We start from the raw sequence: 25,905 nt of genomic DNA, 5'->3' as shown, positions 1-25,905 counted from the left end.
ATATATATATATATATATATATATATATATATATGTATGTATGTATATACACATATATATATAAAGATGATTTAATTCTTGTTATATGGTCTGTAATAACTTAGACTGTAACTGTCATTAAGTCACAACCATGTTTTAAGTTTTTTTTTTATTCAGTTCCTAGTGATGAGCCTACAGTGATTGCTCAGTGAAGGGTATTAATGGGACATTTATGTGCTTTATCTGGATTCTGAGGCATTTATCCTGTGCGTTTTTTTTCTGCTAGGTATTTGGCCCTTTAAAGATTTTTTCAACCATGATGGTAGTTAACGGACTTCTCAGATACACCTTAAAAATAAAATTTTCTAATATAATTGGTATTTCTCATCATTATTTAATTGCATTTGTTTTATTGAAAGGGTTGACACACATAAAAAGAAGGTATATCTTAGAAGTAATTTACATATTAGCAGGGGAATATTTTATATAATACCATATACATATTTTGTGTAACTGCAGATCCATTCTTAGAGTCTTTTATTAAGTTTATTAAGTTTATATTACATAATTTGGCATCAGTTATAATCACATGGAACCTGAGAAATCCTTTAAAAGACTACTGAAAAGCTTAAGTACTTAGACAAATTTGAATTTGTAATTATCGGGACATAAGGAAAATTCTTGAAATCATGGGAGTATATGCCTTTTCCTTGTATACTTTGTTTTTTTAGAATCAGATATAAACAAATTGATAAACTTCCTGAATAGGTGTTTATTTAAAATCTGTTTTTCAAAAATTAGTTTTTAAAACATTTTAAAAATGTTTTTATTTATTTTTGAGAGAGAGAGAGAGAGACAGAGTATGAGTGGGGGAGGGGCAGAGAGAGAGGGAGACACAGAGTCTGAGAAGCAGGCTCAAGGCTCTGAGTTGTCAGCACAGAGCCCTGTGTAGGGTTTGAACTCTTGAACCACAAGATCATGACCTCACCCAAAGCCAGACGCTTAACCAACTGAGCCACCCAGGTGCCCGTCAAAAATTAGTTTTATTAGAACGCTAACATATGGTTGCGAGTTTTGAAGTTAACTTTTAATTTTTCCTTTATGTATCCTAGCTAATTCTAAAGATAATATCACTAAATACCAAAATGAAGCCTTATATTTATAACTAGTTTTAATAGACAACTTACTAGATTTTAATCTGAGTTTACAGGTATTATAATAGTTAATGTCAGCAGTATTTAGAAAATTTACCCAAACCTAAATTTAGAGAGGACATAGATTTATATTTATGTTTTATTTATTTTTTTAACATTTTTATTTTATTTCTAGGAGAGAGAGAGACAGCGTGAGCAGGGGTGGGTCAGAGAGAGAGGGAGATATAGACTCCGAAATAGGCTTCAGGCTCTGAGCTGGCAGTCAGCACAGAGCACGACACAGGGCTCAAACCCACGAACCGCGAGATCATGACCCAAGCGAAAGTCGGACGCTTAACCGACTAAGCCACCCAGGCGCCCCTATATTTATTTTTTAAATAGCTACTTATTTTGTGGATTGTTAAAATAGCTGGAAGCTATAAAGGTGATTCGGGATCCTTACTGTAAATAATCCATTATTAGGTTTCTTGAATTCGTTCTTTCTGGTTTTCTTTAAATTGGTATCTTAGTGAATGAAATAATAGGAGTGATAAGAAGCAAACACATTCAGGATACACAAAGTAATGTGTCCTTTTTTTTCATTTAGTAATGCTACAGCCTTTTGACTATGATCCCAATGAGAAGAGTAAACACAAGTTTATGGTACAAACAATTTTTGCTCCACCAAACACTTCAGATATGGAAGCTGTGGTAAGTATAGATGTGGAACAGAATTTATTGTGGGGAATGTTTTTTAAACTGTGGATTTTGTGTAGTTCTCAGCTGAGAAAGCTAATTTTTAAAATAAAAAAAGTAAATCTGTTTATTACAGATAATTTCAAAAATTAAAGAATTTTGAAATAGTAGAAATAGTATTTCTTAGAAGCACTTTAGAAATGCTACTACTAAGAAGTCCTGGCAATAGTAGATTTCCTTAGGATTATATAAAAAGTTCTGTGGCATTGCTGGGTAACAGTGGCAGGGTGATCAGTACAGCTTCCTGACTGAGCCACAGACTCTACTCCTGCTCCAGACAGCTATGGTTGTCCCTAAGGGGAAACCTGTTTGTCACAATCATGTCTCATGTTTGGTTTTGTTTGTCTGTAGTGGAAAGAGGCAAAACCTGATGAATTAATGGATTCTAAATTGAGATGTGTATTTGAAATGCCCAACGAAAATGATAAATTGGTAAGTAGGAAAATGTAAGATGATCAGAGGCTGTTAAGTTCTCATTTACTTTGAGTTTAATTTCACTTCTCTTTTTGGCCTTTTTGGGTTGTGTAATGATGCTCTTCTGCTTTATAAGATTCAGTGCTTATTTAAGTTTTAAAAAACTTGATATGCTTTTTTCATTTTAGAACATTTTGTCCATTCAAGAAGAAAAATACTTTTAGATATAATTTTCGTGATGAAGAATCATTTAATTTCCCCAATTTTTACCACTTTTAAGCCACCTCAAGTTCTTTAGAATGAGACCTATATATGCATAAATATGATTAAATAATAGACATAAACCCCTTTTTGACAACTATATACCAGCAGTCTGGGAATAAAAGATGTAATTTACATGAACAAGCAGTTTATTCCCAAATTTGGCTGTTCCCAGCTATTTTACTCACTGTTGATTTTGGTCAACATCCATCTGATATTATTTCTTAGTAAATAATTTTTATGTTGCTTTTTGGTTAGTGTGAGGCAGATACAGTTTGGAGGACTGAGGTATAGATGTGTGTAGTTTAGAAAGTCGTCTGTGATTAATAGAATTAGTTGTGGTCATTTTCCCTATTCTACCCTTCTGAAATTCAGATTTTAGTTTTTTTCTGTGTTTTGTAGGAGGGACTAGAAAAAGTTAAGCGAGTTTTTTCTTTTGGTGACTTAATATATAAAATAATATGGGTAAATAGAAATGTTGAGTACAGGTAGGTTATAGTGTAACATAGCTGTTGCTTTTATCTGGAAGCCATTTGTCCTATTGAAAAGTAAATTCACAGATTAGATTTATACATGGGCTCAATTATTGTGTTCCTCTTTTAGGATAAACTGAAATGAAAGAGTCCCTGAATGGTAACTAGGTGTCAATCAAATTATTTGTGTTTTTTTAATGTCCTCTTAAAGAGATGTTGAGATATCTGCCAAAAATTAAAAATGTAAATGCATGTATTCTTACTTGGAAGAGAGAGTTCAGTGGCATGTTTATGCTTCCCTTTTGTGGTTTACTTTCTCTTTTGCCAGTGCTACTAGAAAGCTAATAGCTTGCAGAGCTCTTAGTTTTGGAAGCTCTTAGTTTTGGAACTGAGAAAATGTAATAGCACATTGCCTGGGCTGACTAATAATAATTTCCCAGTTTTATTGAGACAGAGGTGACATACAGTATTGTGTAAGTTCAAGGCATACAACATAATGACTTAACATACATCTATTGTGAAATGATTACCATAAAAAGTTTAGTTAACATCCATTATGCCATTTAGATAAAGAAAAAGGAAAAAATGTTTTTTTCCTTGTGATGAGATCTCTTAGGGTTTACTGTCTTAACTTTCAAATATACTTGTATTAGGTATAGTCATCATGTTGTACATTATATCCCCAGGACTTAATTTGTTTCTTAATTGGAAGTATCATACATTTTGACCACCTTCAACAAGAACCCCCATCTCCCTACCCCCTGCCTCTGTTAACCACAAATATGATCTCTTTTTCCATTGGTGGTGGTGGTTTTTTTTAGATTCCACATATCAGTGAGCTCATACAATATTTGTCTTTCTCTGACTTACTTCACTTAATATAGTGCCCTCCAGGTCCATCCGTGTTGTCACAGATGGCAGGATTTCCTTTTTTTTATCGTTGACTAATATTCCATTTTATTCGTCTCTCACCCCGTCCCCCATATATATCTATATGAGATATACTCACAACTTCTTTCATTGATCGGTCAGTAGCCATTTAGGTTGTTTCAATGTTTTTGCGGTTGTAAATTATACTACAGTGAACATGGGGATGCTGATATCTCTTTGTAGTGGTATTATTTCCTTCGGATCTACTCCCCAAAGTAAAACTGAGTGGAATAAAGGTTGACTTATTTCAAAAGCACATTTAGATATTTTCTCACTTGGAGTTTTATGTCCGCTTTTATAATACTTTAATTTTAAATGTAGTTCTTTTTAAAAAAAATTTTTTTAATGTTTTATTTATTTTTGAGAGAGAGAGAGAGACAGTATGAGCAGGGGAGGGTCAGAAAAAAAGGGAGACCAAATCCAAAGACATGCTCCAGGCTCTGAGCTGTCAGCACAGAGCCTGATGCAGGGCTTGCACCCATGAACCGTGAGGTCATGACCTGAGCCGAAGCCGGACGCTCAACTGACCGAGCCACCCAGGCGCCCCAGTATTAAATGTAGTTCTAACTGATTGTTTTTCATCTGGACTTCCATTATACTCTGTGTAGCAGACAATTTGAGATGATAACTCTGAAAAAGTCTAGAATGCAAGTACTTGATAATTGTTGATTAAGAGGAAAAAGCCAAACCAGAAGTTGATGGAAGTGATATGGCTATGGTAGTAGTGCCTAGATGTTTTAAGTACCCCATAGAGTAGCAGGTGTACCTACCTATAGGTATAGCACATAGTAATCCAAGAAAGCAGTTTTGGATATGCTAAAGGGCTTGAATAAGTATTGAGTGGAGTTTCTAGAGTCCCATACCGTGGAGCATGAGCAGAAATGGTTTGGCCCTGGNCCCCCCCCCTCCTAGAAATAAATAAAACATAAAAAAATTAAAAAATTAAAAAAAAAAAAAAAAGAAATGGTTTGGCCCTGAAACCTTTTCAGATCAGGTATTATTAGGAACCTAAAGTCTGTTCAGTAATTTCAAAGTACTTCCAGACACTGTCTGATTCTAAGCTTGGATGAACTAGCTGCAGAATGTATTTCTGCTAATAGAACTACTTGGACTTGGGGTGTAGTTATTACCCATTTAAATGGTAAGGAGTAAGTGTTAAAGATAATAATTTTTTAAAAAACATTTTATTTGGAAAAACTTGAAACACTTACAGACGTACAGTGGGCCCCTGTTAACACCTGACCAGCTTTAACCAGTTTATGGTTAGTTTTCTTTCATCTAACCCTCACCACTTTTCATTTCACGTATTGTTTTAAACCAAGCCCAGATGTAATATAATTTTATCTGTAACTGTTTTGGTATATATCATTTAGAGAGAAGTTTTAAAAAAAGGAAAAAAGAATTGAATGACAATACTATCATCAAGCCTTTAAAATTAGCTTAAAATGTCATTAATATCAAACTAGTCAGCATTCAGAAATGTCTCATGAATGCCATTAAAAAAGTTTTTTTGCAGTTTGTTTGAACTGAGATTCAAAGTTGGTCCAAGGGTTGTGGGGTTATCGTTAAGCTGAATTGAGATTCGAATAAAGTCCACATACTCCTATTGGATGATATGGTTCCTGAATCTCTTAATCTGTAGATTCCCTCTGTTTTTCCTCTTGCAAATTATTTATTGAAGAAACTGGTTTTGTCTTACAGACTTCCCCCATAGACTAGATTTTGCTGTTTGCATCCTTGTGTTGTCATTTAACTTTTCTTGTTTTGTATATCCTAAAATCAGGTCTAGAGGCTTGATCAGATTTTGATTTGTTGTTGTTAACTGGGGAGAGGTGCTGCTTTGTGGGTGGTGATACATTCTCTCAAGGAGGCATGTAATATCAGGTGGTTGTTATTTTTTTGTGTGTGTGTGAAGTTCACTAACCACTGGTGTGCAGTGTGTGGGTGAGTGGTTCTCAGCCAGGGGTAATTTTGCCCTTGAGGGGACATTTGTCAATGTCTGGAGACATTTTTGGTTGTCTCAGCTAATGGGGAGGGGTCCTATAGGCATCTAGTTGGTAGAGGCCAGGGATACTGCTCAGCTCCCGTAGTGCCTAAGACCACGCTCCGAACAAGGAATTATCTGGCTCCAAACACCAATGAAGTCAAAATTGAGAAACAATAGTTTAGATTCATTAATTTATTTGATTGCATAATGATATTTTGTCATTCTTTATTTTATTAGTTATATTTGTTTAGAAGGAAATTTGGCTCATCTAATATTTGGTTATTTATTCAGTGGTAGAGTTTATAAAGGCAAGGTAAATTCCTGTCTTTCTCTTGAGTTACAGGTTTTCAAAAAATGAATTGGTCACAAATGTTCTCTGATACGACTACAGTCAGTCAGCCTCCCTTCCATCTTCTTTCCCTCCCTCTTTCCCACATTATTATAAACTCACAGACTTGAATGTATTTGTGTTTCAACTTCTTGCAGTTCTTATCAATATTAGTCTTATATTGACCAATAGAAGCCTCCTCTTGTTTGTTTTTCTGAGTCCTTTTACTATAGTTGTCTTCGGGAATTTTTCTTTTAATTTCAAATTTTTAGTTAAGTTCTACTAAGTTAACATGGTAAAATTTGTTTCTGCCTATATGTAGAATTTAGCGATTCATCACTTACCTATAAAACCCAGTGCTCATCACAAAAGTGCCCTCCTTAGTACCATCACCCAGAGAATTTTCTTGATGTCTAGTATGGCAAGATATTTCAGGCCCAGACCTGGAATCATTCACTTCTTTCAGCAGCTCTGGAATTTTTCAGTGGGAGATGGTATTTGGAAGACCACAGTCTGGGTGCTGGGGTAAAACAATGATTTTTAGTTTGGTCAAACTTTCTATAAGACCATTCTTTTGGGGGGCGCCTGGGTGGCTTAGTCGGTTAAGCTCCCGACTTTCGCTTAGGTCATGATCTCGCGGTTCGTGGGTTCGAGCCCCGCGTCGGGCTCTGTGCTGACTGCCAGCTCAGAGCCTGGAGCCTGTTTCAGTCTGTGACTCCCTCTCTCTCTGACCCTCCCCTGCTCACGCTGTCTCTCTCTCTGTCTCCTAGAAATAAATAAAACATTAAAAAAAAAAAAAAAAGACCATTCTTTTGGCCAAGATTAGAATGGAACCTGATTGTCATTTGAAGACACTTCTTCAGGTGGTAAAATTTTAATGGTAGAATCTGTGTCAGCAGCACATAGGATGATGTATATCCTTTTTTTCTTAAGGTAGTGATTGTATCTTATCGTTGGGATATATTCTTGAAGATGTAGGATAACTTAAAATGTGTAAAATCTAGCACTGACCCTGGGTACCCAGCAGGTACCCAGTAAATTGTGTAAGTGCAGTTGTGATGTATTGACTCCGATGGCTTGCTAGCCTTGGTGACATGATTCCTTGATTGATGGTTTTTGTTGTTTTTTTAAAATTTTCTCTTTCATGTTTATTTGCTTTTTTGAGAGAGAGAGAGATAGAGACTGAGCACAAGCAGGGGAGGGGCAGAGAGAGAGGGAGACACAAAATCTAAAGTAGGTTCTAGGCTCTGAGCTGTCAGCAGAGAGCCCGAAGCGGAGCTTGAACTTACAGACTGTGAGATCATGGCCTGAGCCAAAGTCGGATGCTTAACCAAGTGAGCCACCCAGGTGCCCCTGATCAGGCTTTTTTAAGTGTTTGGAATTCACATTTCAAGTTTTGCATATAAAATGAGACTTTTAATATTTCAATATGTTAGTATTTCAAATTTATATACTTCAAATGTGTAAAAAAAAATTCTGTCTAAATTATCTAGAGGTGGCCTTAATTGAGTAGTGTGCATGCTTTAAAAAGATGGGCTGAAACACAGTTGTGTTTTATAAGGCAGTATTTTCCAAAGTGTATTTTTTTATTTTTATTTTTTATAGTTTATTGTCAAGTTGGTTTCCGTACAACACCCAGTGCTTATCCCCACAAGTGCCCTCCTCCATGCCCGTCTCCCCCCTACTCCTCCACACCCATGAGTCCTCAGTTTGTTCTCAGCATTCAAGAGTCTCTCATGGTTTGCCTTCCACCCTCTCTCACTATTTCCCCCTTCTTCTCCCCCATGATCCTCCGTTAAGTTCCTCCTAATCCTCCTATACGTGCAAACTTATATAGCTTTATAAAACATTGCAGTTTTTGAACCTCAAGGGAAAAATTTATTTATTTTAAAATTGTTCACACTGTCGCCAAAGGTAAGAAGATATGAAGTGTTTGCTTCACATGTTGACAAGGATTAATTAGCAATGAAAATTAAGAGCTGCAAAATTAGAAGGTATTCATTTTAGGACAACATGAGGTGAGCATAAAGCATAAATTGTATGAGGTTTATACAATTAATTAGCATAATGCAAATTGATCTTAGCTAAATTTTGGGAAATAATATAAAAAGCTAGTTCAGAAACTTTTCTACTTTTGGCTTTAACCTCGTTCTTATTTATTAGTGTTATATCTTATGCATAATACATTTTTATAGAATAAAATGTGAATGTTTTAGAGCCTAATGATTTCTGTGTTAGTCATTCCCAGTACCATACAGGAGAAGTCAGTTTGAAGCGAATCTGAGAATATGTTTCCCATGCCACCTCAGGGTATAACTCCACCAGGGACTGCTCCGGCTGTCACTTCAATGAGCAGCATCAACAACACAGTTCCAACACCTGCCAGTTATAATACGAAGAATGACCCCAGGGGACTCAGTGTGTTCAAACAGGAGAAGCAGAAGGTTTGTTTTAGGGAGCTAACAGCTGTAGGAGTTTACTAGTATTACTAGTTAAGTTAATGTAGTTACCTAGCACATATATGGTATTGTGAGTGTATTATGTGAAGTGCATAGAATTGACATTTTCAGCCATGTTTAAAAATAAAATAGAACCACAAATTGCTTAAAAATCATGCACCAAAACTATTCTCTGTTCTAATAAAGCAAATTGAACACTTAAATTCTCAATAGTGAGCAGGATAAATGGTGGAAGTGTGAACATTATTATGAAGTGGGTCTAATTTTTTCTTTCATTGAGGTTTGGGAGCATTCTCTAAAAAACAGGAGCTTATCTGAATAGACTAGCAGTATCCAGGCAAGTTTTTATTCATATTTAAAAAAATTTTTTTTTATGTTTTATTTATTTCTGAGAGAGAGAGAGAGCATGAACAGGGGAGGGTCAGAGAGAGAGGGAGACACAGAATCTGAGGCAGGCTCCATCCAGGCTCTGAGCTAATTGTCAGCACAGAGCCTGATGTGGGGCTCGAACCCATGAACCATGAGATAATGACCTGAGCCGAAGTCGGACGCTTAACCGACTGAGCCACCCAGGCACCTGTATATAGTTTTTAAAAATAAAATTACTATTTTATATTTTGTTATCAAACACAAATAATGGTAACCCCTCTTTAACTGTCATTGTTAGCTCTTTACAGCGTCCATGGTAGGAGAGTTTGTGGTTAAACCCTAAATATCTTAGGTCATAGTTGAACTTTGTGTGTGTGTGCGTGCGCACGTGTATGTGTGTGCATACACTTAACATTCATTCAAGTAGGATGACAGCGACATCAATAAGATAATGGTGACCGTGGGTGGTGTAATGGTTTCTATATGATTCCCTTTACCATTTTGTGCTTTCTAGAAATTTCAGGAACCCCATAGTTTGAACAGGTTGGTTATACTTGGATTTGGCTTTGCAGAGAATATGTGTACTAAGTCTTAAAAGTTTGATCCTTTATCTAAATGTCTAATACTTTCTTGATTTTGTGATTTTAGTAACTTATTTCTGGGAATCATGATTCTACAGAAACAGTAAATTGGTTTTTTAGAGTGGAAATAAGTCATCAGTAACTTTGTTATTCAGATACTGTCTCTTCCCAGGTCAAGGCCTTAATTATACTTCTGACAGTTTTATGCCATAACACTTAGTTTTAGTTTTTTAATTCCATTTAAATACATTTACATCCCATCACAGGAACATAGCCCTGTATTTACGTTCTTTAGCCTCTTTGCCCCTCTCAGCTTCACTTGCAAAAACCTGTTTTGCCTTATATTTTACTTTTCCCCTTCTGTTTCCAATCCCTTGCTCTCTTTTTCTGATTACCTCCAATAGAGATAATTTAAAATACTGGAGTTGAACTTCTGAAGGTCGTTAAAAAGAAATATGGAAGTAAATTCAGTTCATGGATGGAAAGTGTTTACAGCAGAGAGGCTCAATAATCTAAAATAGTGGGAAATGTACAAGATGTAGCATATTTTCTTGTCTTACTTGATACCATGGCCTTGACCTTCCCATTTATTCTAGTTTGCAGTGTTAAATATAATGTTCATATAATGTTACTATTCATCAGTTTCCTAAGAGTCACAGTATGTTGAATCCCTCTAGTGTGCTTGTTTCATGGTTCTCAGAACAACCAGTCTCCTCTTTCTGGACCAGTCTGAAGCAACTGTCAAGGAACGAGCTGTTTTCCTGGAGCCAAACCTCACTAATGGAGCTCCGGAATGGAAGTATATATATTTAAAGTCCCAGCAGCCTTAGTGTTCCCATCAGGCTCTTCAGATGGTTACTACATGAGTGACTCAGCTCCCTACCAACTCCCCCTCTTTTTTTAACTCCCAATTAAGTTAGGTTATATATGCTTATACTTTAAATATACACAAATAAATTAGATTTCATTGCATCTGCTATGTATGTTGACTGGTTTGTAGGGGGCCCAAATAATAGTAACTGATAGATGTGTACTCCAAGTAACTTGTTTCATGTCTTCCTTGACTCACTGTTGAAAATGTGTTTAAGCTTCACTGTATCCTTTGTGTTCTATATGTTTATGCTCCACAAATTGGTTATGACATTTTCTTTTTGTTATAAAAGCACTATAACTTTAAGAAAATTTCAGTGAAAAAGAAAAATCAAATTCTGCCAACCGTGAGAGATGTTTGTTGACATGTTTAAAATTCTGGAGAGAGGGAAGCTACCCATCAAACGTGTGATAAGAGGGAGATGTTTATTTACTTTTTTGAGAGAATGTGCATGCATGTACTCAAAAGCTGGGGAGGGGCAGAGGGAAAGAGATGATCAAGCAGGCTCCAGACTGAGCGTGGAGCCCCATGGGCTCAATTTCACGACCTTGAGGTCATGACCTGAGCAGAACTCGAGTCAGAGGCTTAACTGACTGAACCACCCAGGCACCCTAAGTAATTTTAGTTAAGCACAGAATAGAATAATTTAATGACATTGTATCATTTAAAATGATAAAACATGTACATATAAATGGATAATGATAAAAATGTTGCAGTGCATGCTGATTTTATAAAATGTGCATGTGAGAAAATATTGGAAGACACTAAATAAAGGTTGGGTTGGGTTGATGAGATAGGTAGTCTTTTCTTGTTCCCTCTCATGATTCTAAATTTTCTGGAATTTCAAGGATTTATTTAAGTATGAAAAGCCAATTGTGAAGAGTTTGATGATTCTTTAATTTTTTTCTTTTATTGACCATATGTATCTCCTCTTAATTTTTAGTCAGCATTCTCATATGAGTATTTTTTCCCAGATTCTTAGAAACTGAGGATTCTTTAGTTGCCATGTTATTGACTATTGCTTTCATCTTTATAGAGGAACGCAGTGAACTGCCCTTATTTTCAGAATTTGGACTTGTTCTAGGTTGGAATTGGGGCACACTTGAAAAGTCATTTTGAAATGAATTCTAATTACTGTTAAGGGAAAGAGTAAGAATACTGGTGGAGAAAAGATATATCCAATACACATTTTGTCCTAATAATAGGACAAGGGAGGATAGGGTGAAGAACAAGAAAGCTAGCAAGAGAAAAACTCAGAGGAGGAAATTGGAAGTAGGCTTCTTAAAAACCCTTCACAGCTTGAGAAGCTTCTGAAGAAAAATATAAAAATCTCGAGTGTTGACAGGTCAAATATATGGTATTGTACATTGAAACCTCATAACATTATTAATTTTTAATGGATTTAGGGATAGTGATCAAATCAAATTCCCTTCATAAGAAATGCTAGTTTTACCCCTTGAACAAGCAATTGTTTACACGTAATATAAATTTGGGACCTAGGATGGTGTGATTGGTGTATGACCTATAACGAAATCTTATTGAGGACTGTGGGATGCCATAAAGTTGCTTTTGGAAATGTTTTCTTAGAGCTTATATCTGAATAAAGCAGTTTTTAAAAAAAATCTAACAAGTTAGATTTCTAGCAAGTAAAATTTTAAAAAGGTCACTCGTTGCACTAATACTCAATGTGTGTGTGTGTGATGGTATAAATGACATAAGGGCAAAGGATACTGAGGCACTTTAGACCACAGGCTCAAGAATACTTACTTAGATGTTGTCCTAGATGTTTATCTGTATTGGGTAAGCTGGTAAGAATGACAGTTTTAAAACTAAGTACTATGGTGATTCCATATTGAATTTCATGAATTAAAGCAAACAGTGTTCGAAATGATTTGAAAGAATCATTTATGTTTGAATTAACTCCCCTTTCTCCTCCCCTCCCCTATGATATGTTTGTGTTCATTATCTCCCCTCCAGTGTTTATATCCTTCAATTATTTTTTCCCATAGTAGAAGTTAGGTTTTCTTTTAAATGTTTTTCTTAGGTAGTCTCCTAATTTCATTGGAATTATTACGATAATGTCCCCCCTACCCCTCCCAGAATCTCATTTGAATTGCAGAATCAGAGCACTGAAAATGACCTTCATATTTGGATTTTGGTTGGCGTCAGTCATTCAACATACTTTCATTGAATAACTACTCTTGGCCAAAGTGCTGGGTTTAGGGGTAAATACAATGAGAAATGACTCTTACTCTCCCAGCCTTTGAAGTGTTGTAGGAAAGAACATCAAAAATACATTATTATGATATATGATAAGTGCTATGGTAGAGGTAAGTGAAAAGGGTTTGGGGAATAGAGGAGGGAGTGGGCTTATTTTGACTTCTCTAACTGCCGACCTTTATTGATTTAGTCCTAAAAATTGTTCACAGACATCGTAACATTTGGAATTTTAAAAAATTCATATTAATGAAACCACAACCTCAAAATTTTCCATTTAACTACTTTTTTGGAAAAGAAAAGTGTGGAGTTTCAACTTGTATTTATTTGTTTAAAACCTGTAAGGAGATTTGGTCAGTTAAAGTCTTGCTATCTTTGTAATACAGAATGACCTGGAACCCAGCAAAAACGTTCCACTGAATGCCTCTAAACAAGATGGACCCATGCCAAAACCGCATAGTGTTTCACTCAATGATACTGAAACAAGGAAACTCATGGAAGAATGTAAAAGACTTCAGGGAGAAATGATGAAACTATCAGAAGAAAATCGACACCTGAGAGTAAGTTGCTTTTTGAAAATAAGTTGATTTAAATGAAGGCATAGAATATGTGAATATTATTAGGCCATTTTATCTATCGGTTTTTACATTTATCCTTGGTCAGTTCCTTTTCCCCAGTTTGATTATGTTTTTGCTTCCTACTCTGGCCTGTTTTACAGTTTTACCATGGCTTCTCATTGCTTGCAAGTTCCTTCCCTAGTAGATGTCCTAGTTATTTGTGATCTGGCATGTGACATACTAGCTTCCTCTCTTGTTAGTAAAGTCCTTCACATTCTGTTTCATATGAAGCTTCTGAAATGGTGCTATCCCACATAGTAGGGAACATATGGGACTGTTGAGCACTTGAAATGTGGTTAGTTTGAATTGACATATGTTGGGAATGTAAGATACTCCTTGATTTATTAGACTTAGTACAGAAAAGTAAAATACCTTCTTTTTATATTGTTATTTATTGAAATAGTTTTTTGGTTGTATTGGATTGAATAAAATAGAATATATTGGATTGAATTTTATTATTAAAATTCATATAACCAATTTCTTTTTACCTTTTTAATGTGTTAGAAATTTTAAAGTATGTAAGTGACTCACATTTGAAGCTTATATTATGTTTATATTGGACAGCGTTGGACTGTCCTGAAGAAGCCTCTCTGTTTATGATCTCTTTTTTGCTTTAGCTCAAACTCTTCCTTCTGACTAGAATGCCCTGAAATCCTGTTCCTGCCCCTACAAGCATATTTATACCCATGCTCTTGTCTTTTGGTACTCGGTTCTTGTCACCTTTCAGTATAACCTTTTCTAGGACTCTTCTTCCCTTTAGAAGACAAGAAATACGGTTTTGGAATGCTCTCTTCATTACCGTGAAGCCTCTGTCACGTTTCGGCTCCTGTTTGTTGGAGGTTTTTCTCCCTCTAGTGGGCAGTAGTTCTTTGGGGGCAAGGGCTGTACTCATTTATCTTTGCATTCGTAGAACATGCATACAGTAGTTATTTATATATTTGAATAAATGGATGAACTGGTGAATGAGGACTAATTTGAATATGTGTGGAGTGTATGAATAATATGCCTTTGAAAAATATTTATTTCAAGACCTGAATACTTTTAAATTGCCTTTTTAAAGCTTTGTTTGAAGCTTTTTTTTTTTAAATCAAAGTAGGTGATACAAAAATGTATAGACGTAAATAAGCTAAATGAAGGGAAGTAATCTACATTGGATTATTCCATCTGTTAGGTGTATATAGGAACTATATGTACTCTGGATCAGAGGCACTATGTCTTAAATTGATCTGTGCTGAAATAATTGTTCTTTCCTGTTTCACAGTACCCCCTCAGGGGCTCCTGGTACCTCTCTGGATAGTGGAAAGATTATCTTCCATTTCATCCACACACCATAGATTTTTAAGGATGTTGTTTTTGTTACCTTTATTTTATCTGCCATGAGTTCCGTGACCCAGTCTTCATTGATGAAAGATATGCTCCTTAGCATACTCAGTACATTTGTTCCTCTCTTCGCAGGAGGGGAGAAGTGGAAATAGTAGGAATAACATAAGTAGGGCAGGGCTGGAAAATAGCAAAGGTGGACAGGGAGAGAGGTGAGTGAGATTTGGGTGCTGGTCTCTCTTTATAGGCTAATTATAGGCTAATGTGCTATAGGAAATGTTATTTGAAAAAAGCATTCTGCTGTTTACAAGATAAAACAAAAGAACTTTGAAGACCACTGGCTTATAGAATCAATTATAGGCCCTTTAACATTTCATATGTAAGGCCCATCATAATTTGTTGGCAGATTAACTTTCTTGAACATGTCTGATCACTGTTTGTTCCTTTTTATTCCCCTAGTCCTGTGGTTCTTAATCCATGCTGTGCATCTGAATCGTCTAGAGAGCTTTTAAAAATACACGTCTAGGCCCTCCCCAGACCTAGGAAATCAGAATCACTAGGAGGATTCTCTAAAGTTCTTGCCGGGATTGAGAATCATTGTTCTCTTCACAGAGGACTAATGAACATAAGACTAAAAAAATCCCACAAACCCTCAGAGAATCCACTAATTGCCAACAAAACAGTATTTGCTGAGGTGGACTCTTTTACTTGGTATTAATAAGCATACTAGAAGAATCAGTGAGAGAAAAGAAAAATTAGCGTGCACTAAGGAAGTAAAAATCTGCCCTGTCATTCTTCTGGTTGGGATGATGGACATAGATAAAGTCAGTTGCCTAGATAACAGATAGCAGTATTTTTCCCAGGCTCACACTGTGGCTGGTAAATGGTCCTAACAACCTCCTACTTTGAGTGACTACTGCTTTCTTCCTGAGAAACTTTGTCTCCTAAAATCATACTGTCAGAAAGCTTTGCTTTGTGAAATCATATCAGTAAGAACCAAGTAACCTACTCGTGTCTAGAGGATCTGAGGCACTTGACACAGAGAAATAGTCTTCCTCTCCAGATCTAGGGGCACAGTGTCTAAAGAGGGTGTGGGTTCTGTATACAACATTCCATAGCTGTTGTAGTTTTGTTTCTGAAGAATTAAGATTTGGTGTCTCCTTTGTAGTCGAGACCCAGTGGGCCTCCTGCTTTGAGTTTATCGAAAGACTTGTATTTAAATTTTATCCTGAAATTACCCCTTCCTCCAAATCCTGTAAAATCCTGCCTTTTCTTTTGGCTGGATAGTACCTGAGCCTCTGCTGTGTGGGTGCCGTGGTTGCAGTGTGTCCATAAACCCGACCGTCAGACCACAGCTTTGTTTCTGCTGGTAACCAGTGTGAAAATACCACCACGGACATAAGTGCATGCACAGAGTTCTTCCTTACTTGTATTCATACATTTTAGCAGGGTGTTCCCTTCTGTATAAATATAGCTGTATCTGATTTTTCAGGTTTTTAGGAGTACATTTTTTTAGCTCTAGTTTTTAAAATTGGCAGTATGGAGGTATAATTTATATTCCGTAAAGACACCCATTGTGAGTATACAATTCAGTCATTTTTAGTAAATCTAGAACTGTGCATCCAGTGTTAGAAAGTTTCCATCACTCTGGAAAGTCTTCTTAATGTAGCCCTGTTCCCATCCCAGCCACGTGCACACTGATCTCTCTGCCCGTAGACTTTAGCTCAGCAGCTTTTACTGTATGCATACTTGTTTTTAAAATCTTTTTGTGCGTGTATTTTTTTCTAGGATGAAGGCTTAAGGCTCAGAAAGGTAGCACATTCGGATAAACCTGGATCCACCTCAGCTGCATCCTTCAGAGATAATGTCGCCAGTCCTCTTCCTTCCCTTCTTGTCGTAATTGCAGCCATTTTCATCGGGTTCTTTCTAGGGAAGTTCATCTTGTAGAGTGAAGCATGCAGAGTGCTATTTCTTTTTTTTTCTCTTGACCAGAAAAAGATTTGTTTACCTACCATTTCATTGGTAGTATGGCCCACGGTNGGTTTTTTTTTTTTTTTTTTTTTTTTGTGTATACAGCGTCATATAGGCTTTGCCTTTAATGATCTCTTACGGTTAGAACACACAATAAAACAAACTGTTCGGCTCCGGGACAAATTGTATATTACCAGATCATCACTAGCAGATGTCAGTTGCACATTCAGTCCTTTATGAAATTCATAAATAAAGAATTGTTCTTTCTTTGTGGTTTTAATAAGAGTTCAAGAATTGTTCAGAGTCTTGTAAATGTTATTTTAATAATCCCTTTAAATTTTATCTGTTGCTGTTACCTCTTGAAATATGATTTATTTAGATTGCTAATCCCACTCATTCAGGAAATGCCAAGAGGTATTCTGTGGGGAAATGGTGCCTCTTACAGTGTAAATTTTCTCCTTTACCTTTGCTAATATCATGGCAGAATTTTTCTTATCCCTTGTGAGGCAGTTGTTGACTGAGTTTTTCATCCTTACAATCCTGTCCCATGGTATTTAACATAAAAAAAAAATAAAACTGTTAACAGATTCTTGCTTGATAGCTTGTTTGTGTGTCGTGTCATTAGGCGGGGATACCAGAGAGTCCACTGTATGGGAATTTGAAATTTATGATGTATAATTTTATCTTGCATTGAAACCCTTTCAGATATTACAGTATTTGTAGTTAAAAGTCCTCATATTGTTAAGGAAAGGAATTGATAATACTTCAAGCTACTTTTGGTATTTTGGAAGATCACAGTTTGTCTTCAAGATAATATAAAATAAGGAAACCCATGAGAATAAAAGTACTGTAGTTTTAGTCAGTTTATATGTGTATGCCTTGTGGCTCTGTTGCATTTGATTTACCGCATTCCTACCAGTTTCATCTAGAGTCTTCTTGGGGAAGACTAATTCTCTGTGGGTTCTAGTCAAGTGCTTTTCAACCAGCCTAATAACTCCGTTTATTTTAGAACATTTCATCATAATAGTTAAGAGCAGCTGTTTTTCCTGTCCAATCTGACATCAAGAATAAATTTCTATTGTGGAAATTTGGAATTAGTAAGCAAGCTTGAAAATTTTCTTTGTGGAAAATGACTTTATCCTTTACAGATCTACCTGTTAATGTGAAACGTATTTTCAGTATAAATAGGCATTTTAGGGTATGATGCTTTCATGCACTTAGTCTTATGTCTTCATTTATTTCACTTGTGCCAGCATAGAAAAGTTTGGAACCAGACACAGTATATGCAGTTTTTCTACTGAGTGCAGTCTGTTACAAGTGAGTCTTGATTCTTGAAAATAGGTGTTTTTTAAAAGAAGCACTGCTTTCAGAAAGAGCAGTTGGACTTTGGGACTTGATGTGGAGCAATGAAGTACGTTAGGCTCAGGTCTGTGTATACATTTTATAAAAGAATGAAATGTTCCCCAAAGTATGTTTGTTGCCTTTTCATTTTGAGTATGTTTTGAATTTGTCAGATCACATGTATTGTATCATCGTGCTCTATGGTATCTTTTTAAAAACCTCTCACTTGTGTGCAGAAGTAACTAAAAACAAACACAAGTAATGCCTATCCATCACTAGCATGCTATACAGGTAATGTGTCCATTGTTGTTCCAACCCTTTTCAGTCACTGTAAAATTTCCCTCCCTTTCTGATAACTGGAAAAGCATGCTCACGACATGTCTTGCATTTTGTCCCATACATGCAGAATCAATACTTCCTTGGCTTAAAGCTCTCTATGTAATCAGCATTACTGGTGATATGTATCAAGCTTGATATTTCATAGGTATAATTTTTTTAAAATTTAAGTTCTCAAAAATTTAGCAAAATCCCGTTTTATGGGAATGCTCCTTAGAACTCCTTTATTTCAGTCCCTTTGTTTTATAGTAAAGGAATCTGAGGCCTTTCTGAGAATCAAGGGAACTTGTCCTGTGTCTCACAGATAGGTAGAGGCAGAGCTGGAACTAGAAATCTGCTCTCCTGACTCTAGCTCAGTGTCTTTTCTGGTAAATTTGTAGAAAAAAATTTGTCCTAATTTGACATGACTGAAATTATGAACGTAAGATGCTATTTAATAAATGTGTGAAATTTCCCATCATAAGATTGAATTCTAGGCTACTTTTGAATAGTCCCATGCATATGTTTTTAGTGTTTTGGTTAGAAATCCACCCACCCGCCCCCAATAATGAATACTATGAAATAGAATGTATTTTTAGATAGGCATTTTACAGAACACATTCTGCAAAGGTTGGTTCTGGGATAGATTGTAGTCTGGGCAGCATCTGCAAAATAAAGTTATACGTGGGGTTTTTAACTGCTTTACATGTGGGGAGATGCTCTCATTGTATACAAGACTTAATTTCTACTCTTTTTAATTGCTGTATCAAATGTGATCAGATTATTTTACTACCAGCAGTTACTTTGAAAGAGTCCAACTGTATTGACTGATAATATATAGATTAAATTGTTTATCTTCATTCCTTACATGTTTAGAAATTTTTGCTTTGCCTGCTTACTTGTGTTCATAAGCATGAGGGAAATCTGTTGCTAATATTGAAATTACAATCAAGTAACTAAGGCCTTAAGTTCATATGTGACGCTAAATGCACTACCTTATTTCATTCTTTCTATAACTAATGTACCTTAACTTTGCCCATTCTTGTATTTACAAGAAACAGATTTAAGAATTGTATTCTGAGTGTGTGGTTTGTTACCTCTAAAAATAGAAAAAGAGATGACACTTGGAAAAAAAAGTATGTATCAGTTTCAAAAATTCTGGTCAAACAAAATATTTTTACTTTCTCCTTCAAGTATCTTAGCTCAAAAGTTCTCTTAAATTGATATTATCTGCTCTGGGGATTACTTTTGGATTTTAATCATTCAAAATACACCACTTTGAAAACAAATTTTATCAAGAAGATAAAGTTCTTATAGGGTGTCCCCAAATTCTGATCTTCTCCCACTTTGAAAACATTTTGCACATTCCTATTCAGTGATTTTGGCATGTGCATAGATTTTTAAAAATTCACCTTTATGAGAGTTAGGGAAAGATCAATGTTTACCATATGGAAAAACAACAAAATAAGGTAAATAAATGATCTTTATTTTCTAGCTTTCAAAAGAAATCAAACTATTGCGTGAATAAATAAACTGTTTAAAAACATGGTGAAGTGTCATTTTCCTTTCCAAGAAACAACAACAACAAAAAATTTGATTTCAACAGATTATGATGGTTTGTATGTTTATGTTCTGTTAATACTGGTCACTCACTGGCACTTGAGTTCTGATGGCATATAGTCTTTTGCTTGGTGCCCTAGAGGTAAAGTACTTTTTAGCGGGAAGTGGGAACATCTGGGTTTTTCAGTTGTACATCTCATAGCCCACTGTTATTAGAAGCCATGCTTCTGGAGAGTTCTGTGCAGGAACAGTGGCCTCTTGGGAATGCTCAGCCTGATAGAGATCGGTGTGAAGTTTGAACATCTGTCCTTAAAAAAGGAATTTTATAAAAAAAAAAAAAGGAATTTTATCTTCCTACATTTCTGATTGTAGAAATAATGTGTTCATTGTAGGGAATTTGGAGAATTGTAAAAATGTAAAAAGTAATGGCAAATCCTGCCATCCAGCAACATCAATTTGTGTGAACATTTGTTTTCCCTGTAGTATTAATTAAACCCTTTAAGCATAATCATCATACATACAACTTTGTATCCCATATTTTTTAATCATTTCTCTGTAGTATATTGAAAACCAAGTAGAAGTGATTGCAAAACTGCTTTATGTTTACAATCCTTTTCTTGACCATAAGTTTATGAACATTTCATGTAGGATGGAAAGCTTGATTGGGCGAATGGTTCCCTTTCTAGTTGGGCACATCCTCCTAATTACCTCATTTGTTTTAGAACTCTGTTTCTTGTTTTCCAGTTGTTCTTTTGTATTAACACCTATCTTGAAAGAAGGTACAGGGAATTATTAAGATAACCATTCTGGTTTTTTGCATTGGCATTCAACTCCAGTAGTACATTAACTCATGTGAGGAGCTTAAAAAAATAAAGATGCTGATGCTTGAACAGTATGTCCAGTGACAGATAATTGGTTTGGAGTGGTGACCTGACATGGTCATTTGTTTTAAGCCCCAGTCCTTTTAATCTGCAACCAGACAACTGCTTTATAGGCTTTTAAATGCCAAAGGCAGATACAAATTAAGTTTATGTGAGACTTAAGTCTTACAACATGGGGAAATTGCATTTTCAGGATTCTTTGTATATTAATCTTTAAAAAGTTAAGTTGCAGGAATTACCTTTAGGTATTGCTTAATTCCAGAACTATCTTTGTAAAAGTTAAAATTGTTAAAACACCAGCAAATGTTCTGTAAATAAATGTGTGCTGTCTGCAAAAATGAGAAATTTTATAGGATTCACTTCTACCACTTTGCTGACACTTCAAGTGATCACCCACCTACCTAAGAAATTTATTTTGCTTGTCAGATATTTCTCAAAGCATGCGATGGTTTTCAAGGTGCTTATGAGTATGTGCCAGATGTTTTATGTCAACTCATTTCATCTTCACCCAGATCCTATGAAATAGGTACTGTTCTTAACTCTATATTGTGTGCCAGGGCACACAGGCTTAAAGAGGTTAAACATGCTCAAGTTTGCACAGCTTTTTAACAGGGTGGGAGTTTGATCCTGATGGTCTGGTCCTAGAGCCCGTACTTTTAACCATTGTAATCTAGAAGGAAAGGAAATAACTTGTACCCTCGCCCAAGTCCTGTCCACAGATAGTATGGTAATACTGTGATGCCTTTGTTCTCTTTAAAAGCTGTACTTATATTACTTTGTGATAACATTTGATCTAAATATTCAGAGAGGTTTTTTCTTGCCCTTATCCCAAAGAAGTGCAAAGAAACAAACTACTGCTTATTAACAATCTCAACTCGAACAAAATCAATAGAAGGATCCTTACCGAATAATCTATTAGTGTATTAAAGAAGAGTTATGTAGCCAAGGCTGGAGTGGTCCTTTAAGATTTAACCATTATAGGGGTGCCTGGGTGGCTCAGTCCATTAAGGGTCCAATTTCAGCTCAGGTCATGATCTCGTGGTCCTTGGGATTCGAGCCCCACATCAGGGGCTGCTGACCACTCAGAGCCTGGAGCCTGCTTCAGATTCTGTGTCTCCTTCTCTCTTCGCCCCTCCCTGCTCACGCTCTGTTTGTCTCTCAAAACATTAAAAAAAAAAAAAAAGATTTAGCCATTATTTAAGTATCTGAATTTTGATACATTGTGGTGTAAATTCTTAATACTGTTCAAGGAACAAAGGGTGTCAAGTAATAGATGTTTAAGACGAAAAATTTTTTTGAGGGAGAGAAGTTATTGAGACTTAAGTTCTAAGAAAGTGTTGTGGAGCGTTGAAATTGTGATTGAAACCTATTTTATATACCTGAGCAATAGGAATTCCTCATTTTAGTACTTGTTTCAAGAAGTCGATGTTTGTTAGGAGCTCTAAAAAGGTGTTAATATGGTTTTGGGGGGGAAACTTGCTTTTTTTGTGTTACGTTAATTGAAAGTATATCGTTAAATGTATAATATGTAGGTAGATATATGGGGAGGTGTATCATGCCACTTTAAATTTAGGGAAATGCTTCACTTGAGAAATTTCAACTTGAGAGAAATCAAAGGAAAGCTATGTTGCAAATATTTGGATGCTTTTTTTACTTCACTATCCAAGTTTTATAATTTTACTGTGATAAAATTTAGCTTTTTGTTTAAAAGTTTAATGATCATGTTTAATTATCGTCTCCCCAAGGGAAAAATGCTCTAGGATTTTGAGACTTTCCTGGAATTTGTCATTTGGGGGATTTCATTATATATGTTTTAATATATGTAAGAAATGATTTCTTAGATTTTTACTGCAATGAGGCAATGTCTTAATAAGAGCCTTAACGTTAATTGGGTAAAGTGGGTCCTTTGTAAAGTAAGTTGTGGGTGGGATGGGAATTTTAGGGAGTTGAGTATATTGGAATATATGCCAGAAGAGCTATAAATTTATGTGTTCGTCATAATGCTTGCATAACAATGTGATATGGGGACTGTGCCTGTTCCTGAGAGCAAGTCGTGTGACATCTTTGCAATTACTTGACGTAGTAAATGGTATAAACGTTTCCAGCAATGGTGTTTTAAACTACGTAAATGTGTAAATAATCCTTTGCATCCAATACTTGATATCTTAACTCCAAAAAGGTACATTGCAGACGCCAATAGATAATGAGATTTTATGTTTGTATAACATGTTCCCCATCTCCTAGTGTGGGGGTAGGAAGGGCTGTGTGGCCGCAGAATGCTATTACCTTTTCCCTTTTGCTTTGATTTTATTATCATTATGAAGTTTCCCCCAGGTTTTATTTTTCCATTTAGGTCTTTTAAAAAAATTTTTTAGGTCATCAAAAGTAATAACTGAAATTGTCTTTATACCCTTCCCTGAGCGCATTTTCCTTTGTCAAACCACTAGCCTGAGGTTTGTGTGTATTCTTGTCCATGCATAGATTTTACTATATATGTGTGTAATAATCAGTTATATAGTGTGTTTCACCTATTTTAAAATGTAACATAAGTGTTTTGTACTTAAAATATGACTTCTCTAGCTCTGGCTTCACCTAAGATTTCTTATTTGGAAGTCCCCACACTTTGAAGTAGTGTATCCTTAGTGTATATGTGTTCCATGAACTAACACACTTCACTCTATCAGCTTGGATCTGTGTTTCTGTTGCTGCTGCTGCTACAATTGAAATTATGACACTAATACCTGCCAAAGGACTTGGCCACTGCTCCTGAAGCTGCTGGCCAGAGGACAGTTGGTGGGACAAATGTAGCCCTAACTGCTGTCTCCTACTATGTGTGACTGTGTATGTACATATGCACACATGATTTTAGTTAAATTTTTAAAAAATTATTTTTGAGACAGTGCACGAGCAGGGTAGGGGCGGAGAGAGAGGGAGACAGAATCTGAAGCAGGCTCCAGGCTCTGAGCTGTTAGCACAGAGCTGGATGTGGGGCTCGAACTCATGAACTGTGAGATCATGACTGAGCCAAAGTCTGATGCTTAACCCATTGAGCCACTGAGCCAGGCGCCCCCATAATTTTAGAAGTGAGTAAAACAAGCCTAAGGGAAGGGATGAGGTGCTCAAGTACACATGTGAGATTGCATTACTGTGCATCTTGGCTGTTTATGTGTTTCTACGTGTGCTTGGAGACTGTTAATGGAAGTGGTTTCTCTTGCACATTCCTAAAAATAGAAAAATGTCCCCCAAAGTACCCCTTGGAATTCTTCCTTTTCAAAAATTGTGGAGATTTGGCGCACAAAACTTGCATTCCCATCTCTTCTCTCTGTGTGCTGTCCTGCATACTAGTCACCTGCATAGTCACCATATTCACCTGGATATGTGACTCGGCTTAGATACTCACCGCATAGTACTGAATTCCTACCCTGCCCTGCACACCAGTGAGAGTGCAAGTGGAATGTACACTGGGATCTAGGGGGTTCCTGGTGTCAGGAGGCAAAAGAATACTTAAGGACGCTTGGGCCCAGAATGCCCCCAAAACATGGTCAGTTGAAACAGGCATAAGATTTGAGGAACAATAAAAACTATTCTTATGGAGTACCTAATGTATATCAGGTACTTTATTTACACTATCTCTTCTTCAGAACAGCCTTTTAAACTTTTTAATAGAGAAGACCTTGGAGAAATGAACATGTCTGTTCTGTGGTGGAGTATTTCCCAGACTTAGGCCCCTCACTGTGCCATAGAGCCTTTGAAAAAGGGAATCAATACAGCGAAATAGACTTCATGGCATTAATTCAATTAAAAAGATAGCTTGCTTTGGTCTTGGTCACTATTGGAAGTATAAACTAAAAAATTGTTTCTGCTTTTGAAGATCTTGGCAAATAATATACCTATGGCCCATTACACACTACACTGGTGGCCAGAGGGTGGGGTGTGGCAGCAACAAGCTTGCAGAATTTAAGGTATTTTGGAATTCAGACTCTTTACAGCTGGCCTTTCAACCAGTTAGCCTAGATTGATAGCTTTATAAGTGGTGTTTATAGCATTATAGTTTCATATATTAAGCATGAGTAGCTTGGGAAGGAAGCATATGAAAGAAGTTAGCACGGGGTCTGGAGAGATGCTGTATAGGCTGTGATTTTGGCTTGGTCATTCTACTAGTTACGACCTTGGGCATTTTATTTCCCTGTGCCTCAGCTTTCTCCTCTAGAGAAAGGGTACTGACCAGGCCTGCACCCCCGGGTGCGCAGGGAATAAAAGAGGTGCGGCTCCTGGAAAAGAGCGTGGCACCAAGCTCAGCAAATGTCAGCAGTTATTGTTTACGTACACACGAGGTGGGAAATTGGGCAGTTGTCTGATTATTTGGGTTAAAAATTAAATGAGCTATCTAGACAGTGGGTAATTGGCTTGGAATTTTTTCAAGTTATAAGCCCGTTCTGCTGTTGAAGGCATTATCTGGCCATTTAGATGCAACAGCCTTTTTATGGAGCACCTTTAGAGAGGCAATAGGAGAGACAGCGTGGGTGTTCGAGGATAGACAGACTTGGATTTGGATTTCAGCTGCGCCCTTGACAGGACATGTGCTCTTGAACAAAATGATGGAACCTCTCCAAAGCGCAGCTTCGTCGCCAGGGATGCCATCCGGTTTTCACACTCTTCCTGTAACCTTGTGGGGTTGTGGTGAGGACTGTAAGACAGTTTGACGAATGTAGCATAGTTTCTGGTACATGATAAACATGGAAGTTGCATTTTTACCCTGTCCTTCAATCAGGTATCAAAAAGATATAGCAAGAATTTACAAGTTTTAAGAGGTGCATAATGATAATGGATGATCTTGAGTTAGAAAATGTAAGAACACTTTAAAATTTAAGAGGCTGTTCTTGTAGGGAAGCAGCGTATGGGTCTGTTAGCCTCTGAACCTATTAGCCTATGAGCGTTAATGTGGTGCACATTTCTTTTTTCTGAAGATGAAGGTGCCATTAATTGATGTCAGTTAATTGATTACAGAAGCTTGGAAATTATAGGAAAAAAAATACATAGTAGAACAAACTTCCCACTCCCCAGAGACAACTTGCTATTAACAGTTTCTTAAATGTCTAGGTGAATATCAGATATATATAATGTTTTATTTAGTGTAAATAT

The 25,905-nt window shown here is 36.3% G+C and overlaps 1 protein-coding gene across 2 annotated transcripts in view; it reads left to right on the top strand.

The window, feature by feature from the left end:
* VAPA (VAMP associated protein A) overlaps positions 1-17,254 on the top strand; it is a 40,988-nt gene extending 23,734 nt beyond the window's left edge. The window contains exons 3-7 of one of the 2 annotated variants that reach the window (XM_077778243.1): positions 1,720-1,823; positions 2,220-2,300; positions 8,571-8,705; positions 13,145-13,318; positions 16,484-17,254. In XM_077778243.1, the coding sequence (XP_077634369.1) occupies positions 1,720-1,823; positions 2,220-2,300; positions 8,571-8,705; positions 13,145-13,318; positions 16,484-16,642 (653 nt within the window). In that variant the 3' untranslated portion in view covers positions 16,643-17,254. The remainder of the gene's footprint in view (positions 1-1,719; positions 1,824-2,219; positions 2,301-8,570; positions 8,706-13,144; positions 13,319-16,483) is intronic. The other variant, XM_077778244.1, reaches the window with a different exon arrangement.
* Positions 17,255-25,905: the final 8,651 nt, after the last annotated feature.

This window comes from Crocuta crocuta, unplaced genomic scaffold, assembly GCF_008692635.1.
Source record: "Crocuta crocuta isolate KB4526 unplaced genomic scaffold, BGI_CrCroc_1.0 scaffold26, whole genome shotgun sequence".
NCBI lineage: Eukaryota > Metazoa > Chordata > Mammalia > Carnivora > Hyaenidae > Crocuta > Crocuta crocuta.
Note: the sequence above shows the minus strand (reverse complement) of the source record. Positions and strands in the feature narration are given on the sequence as shown.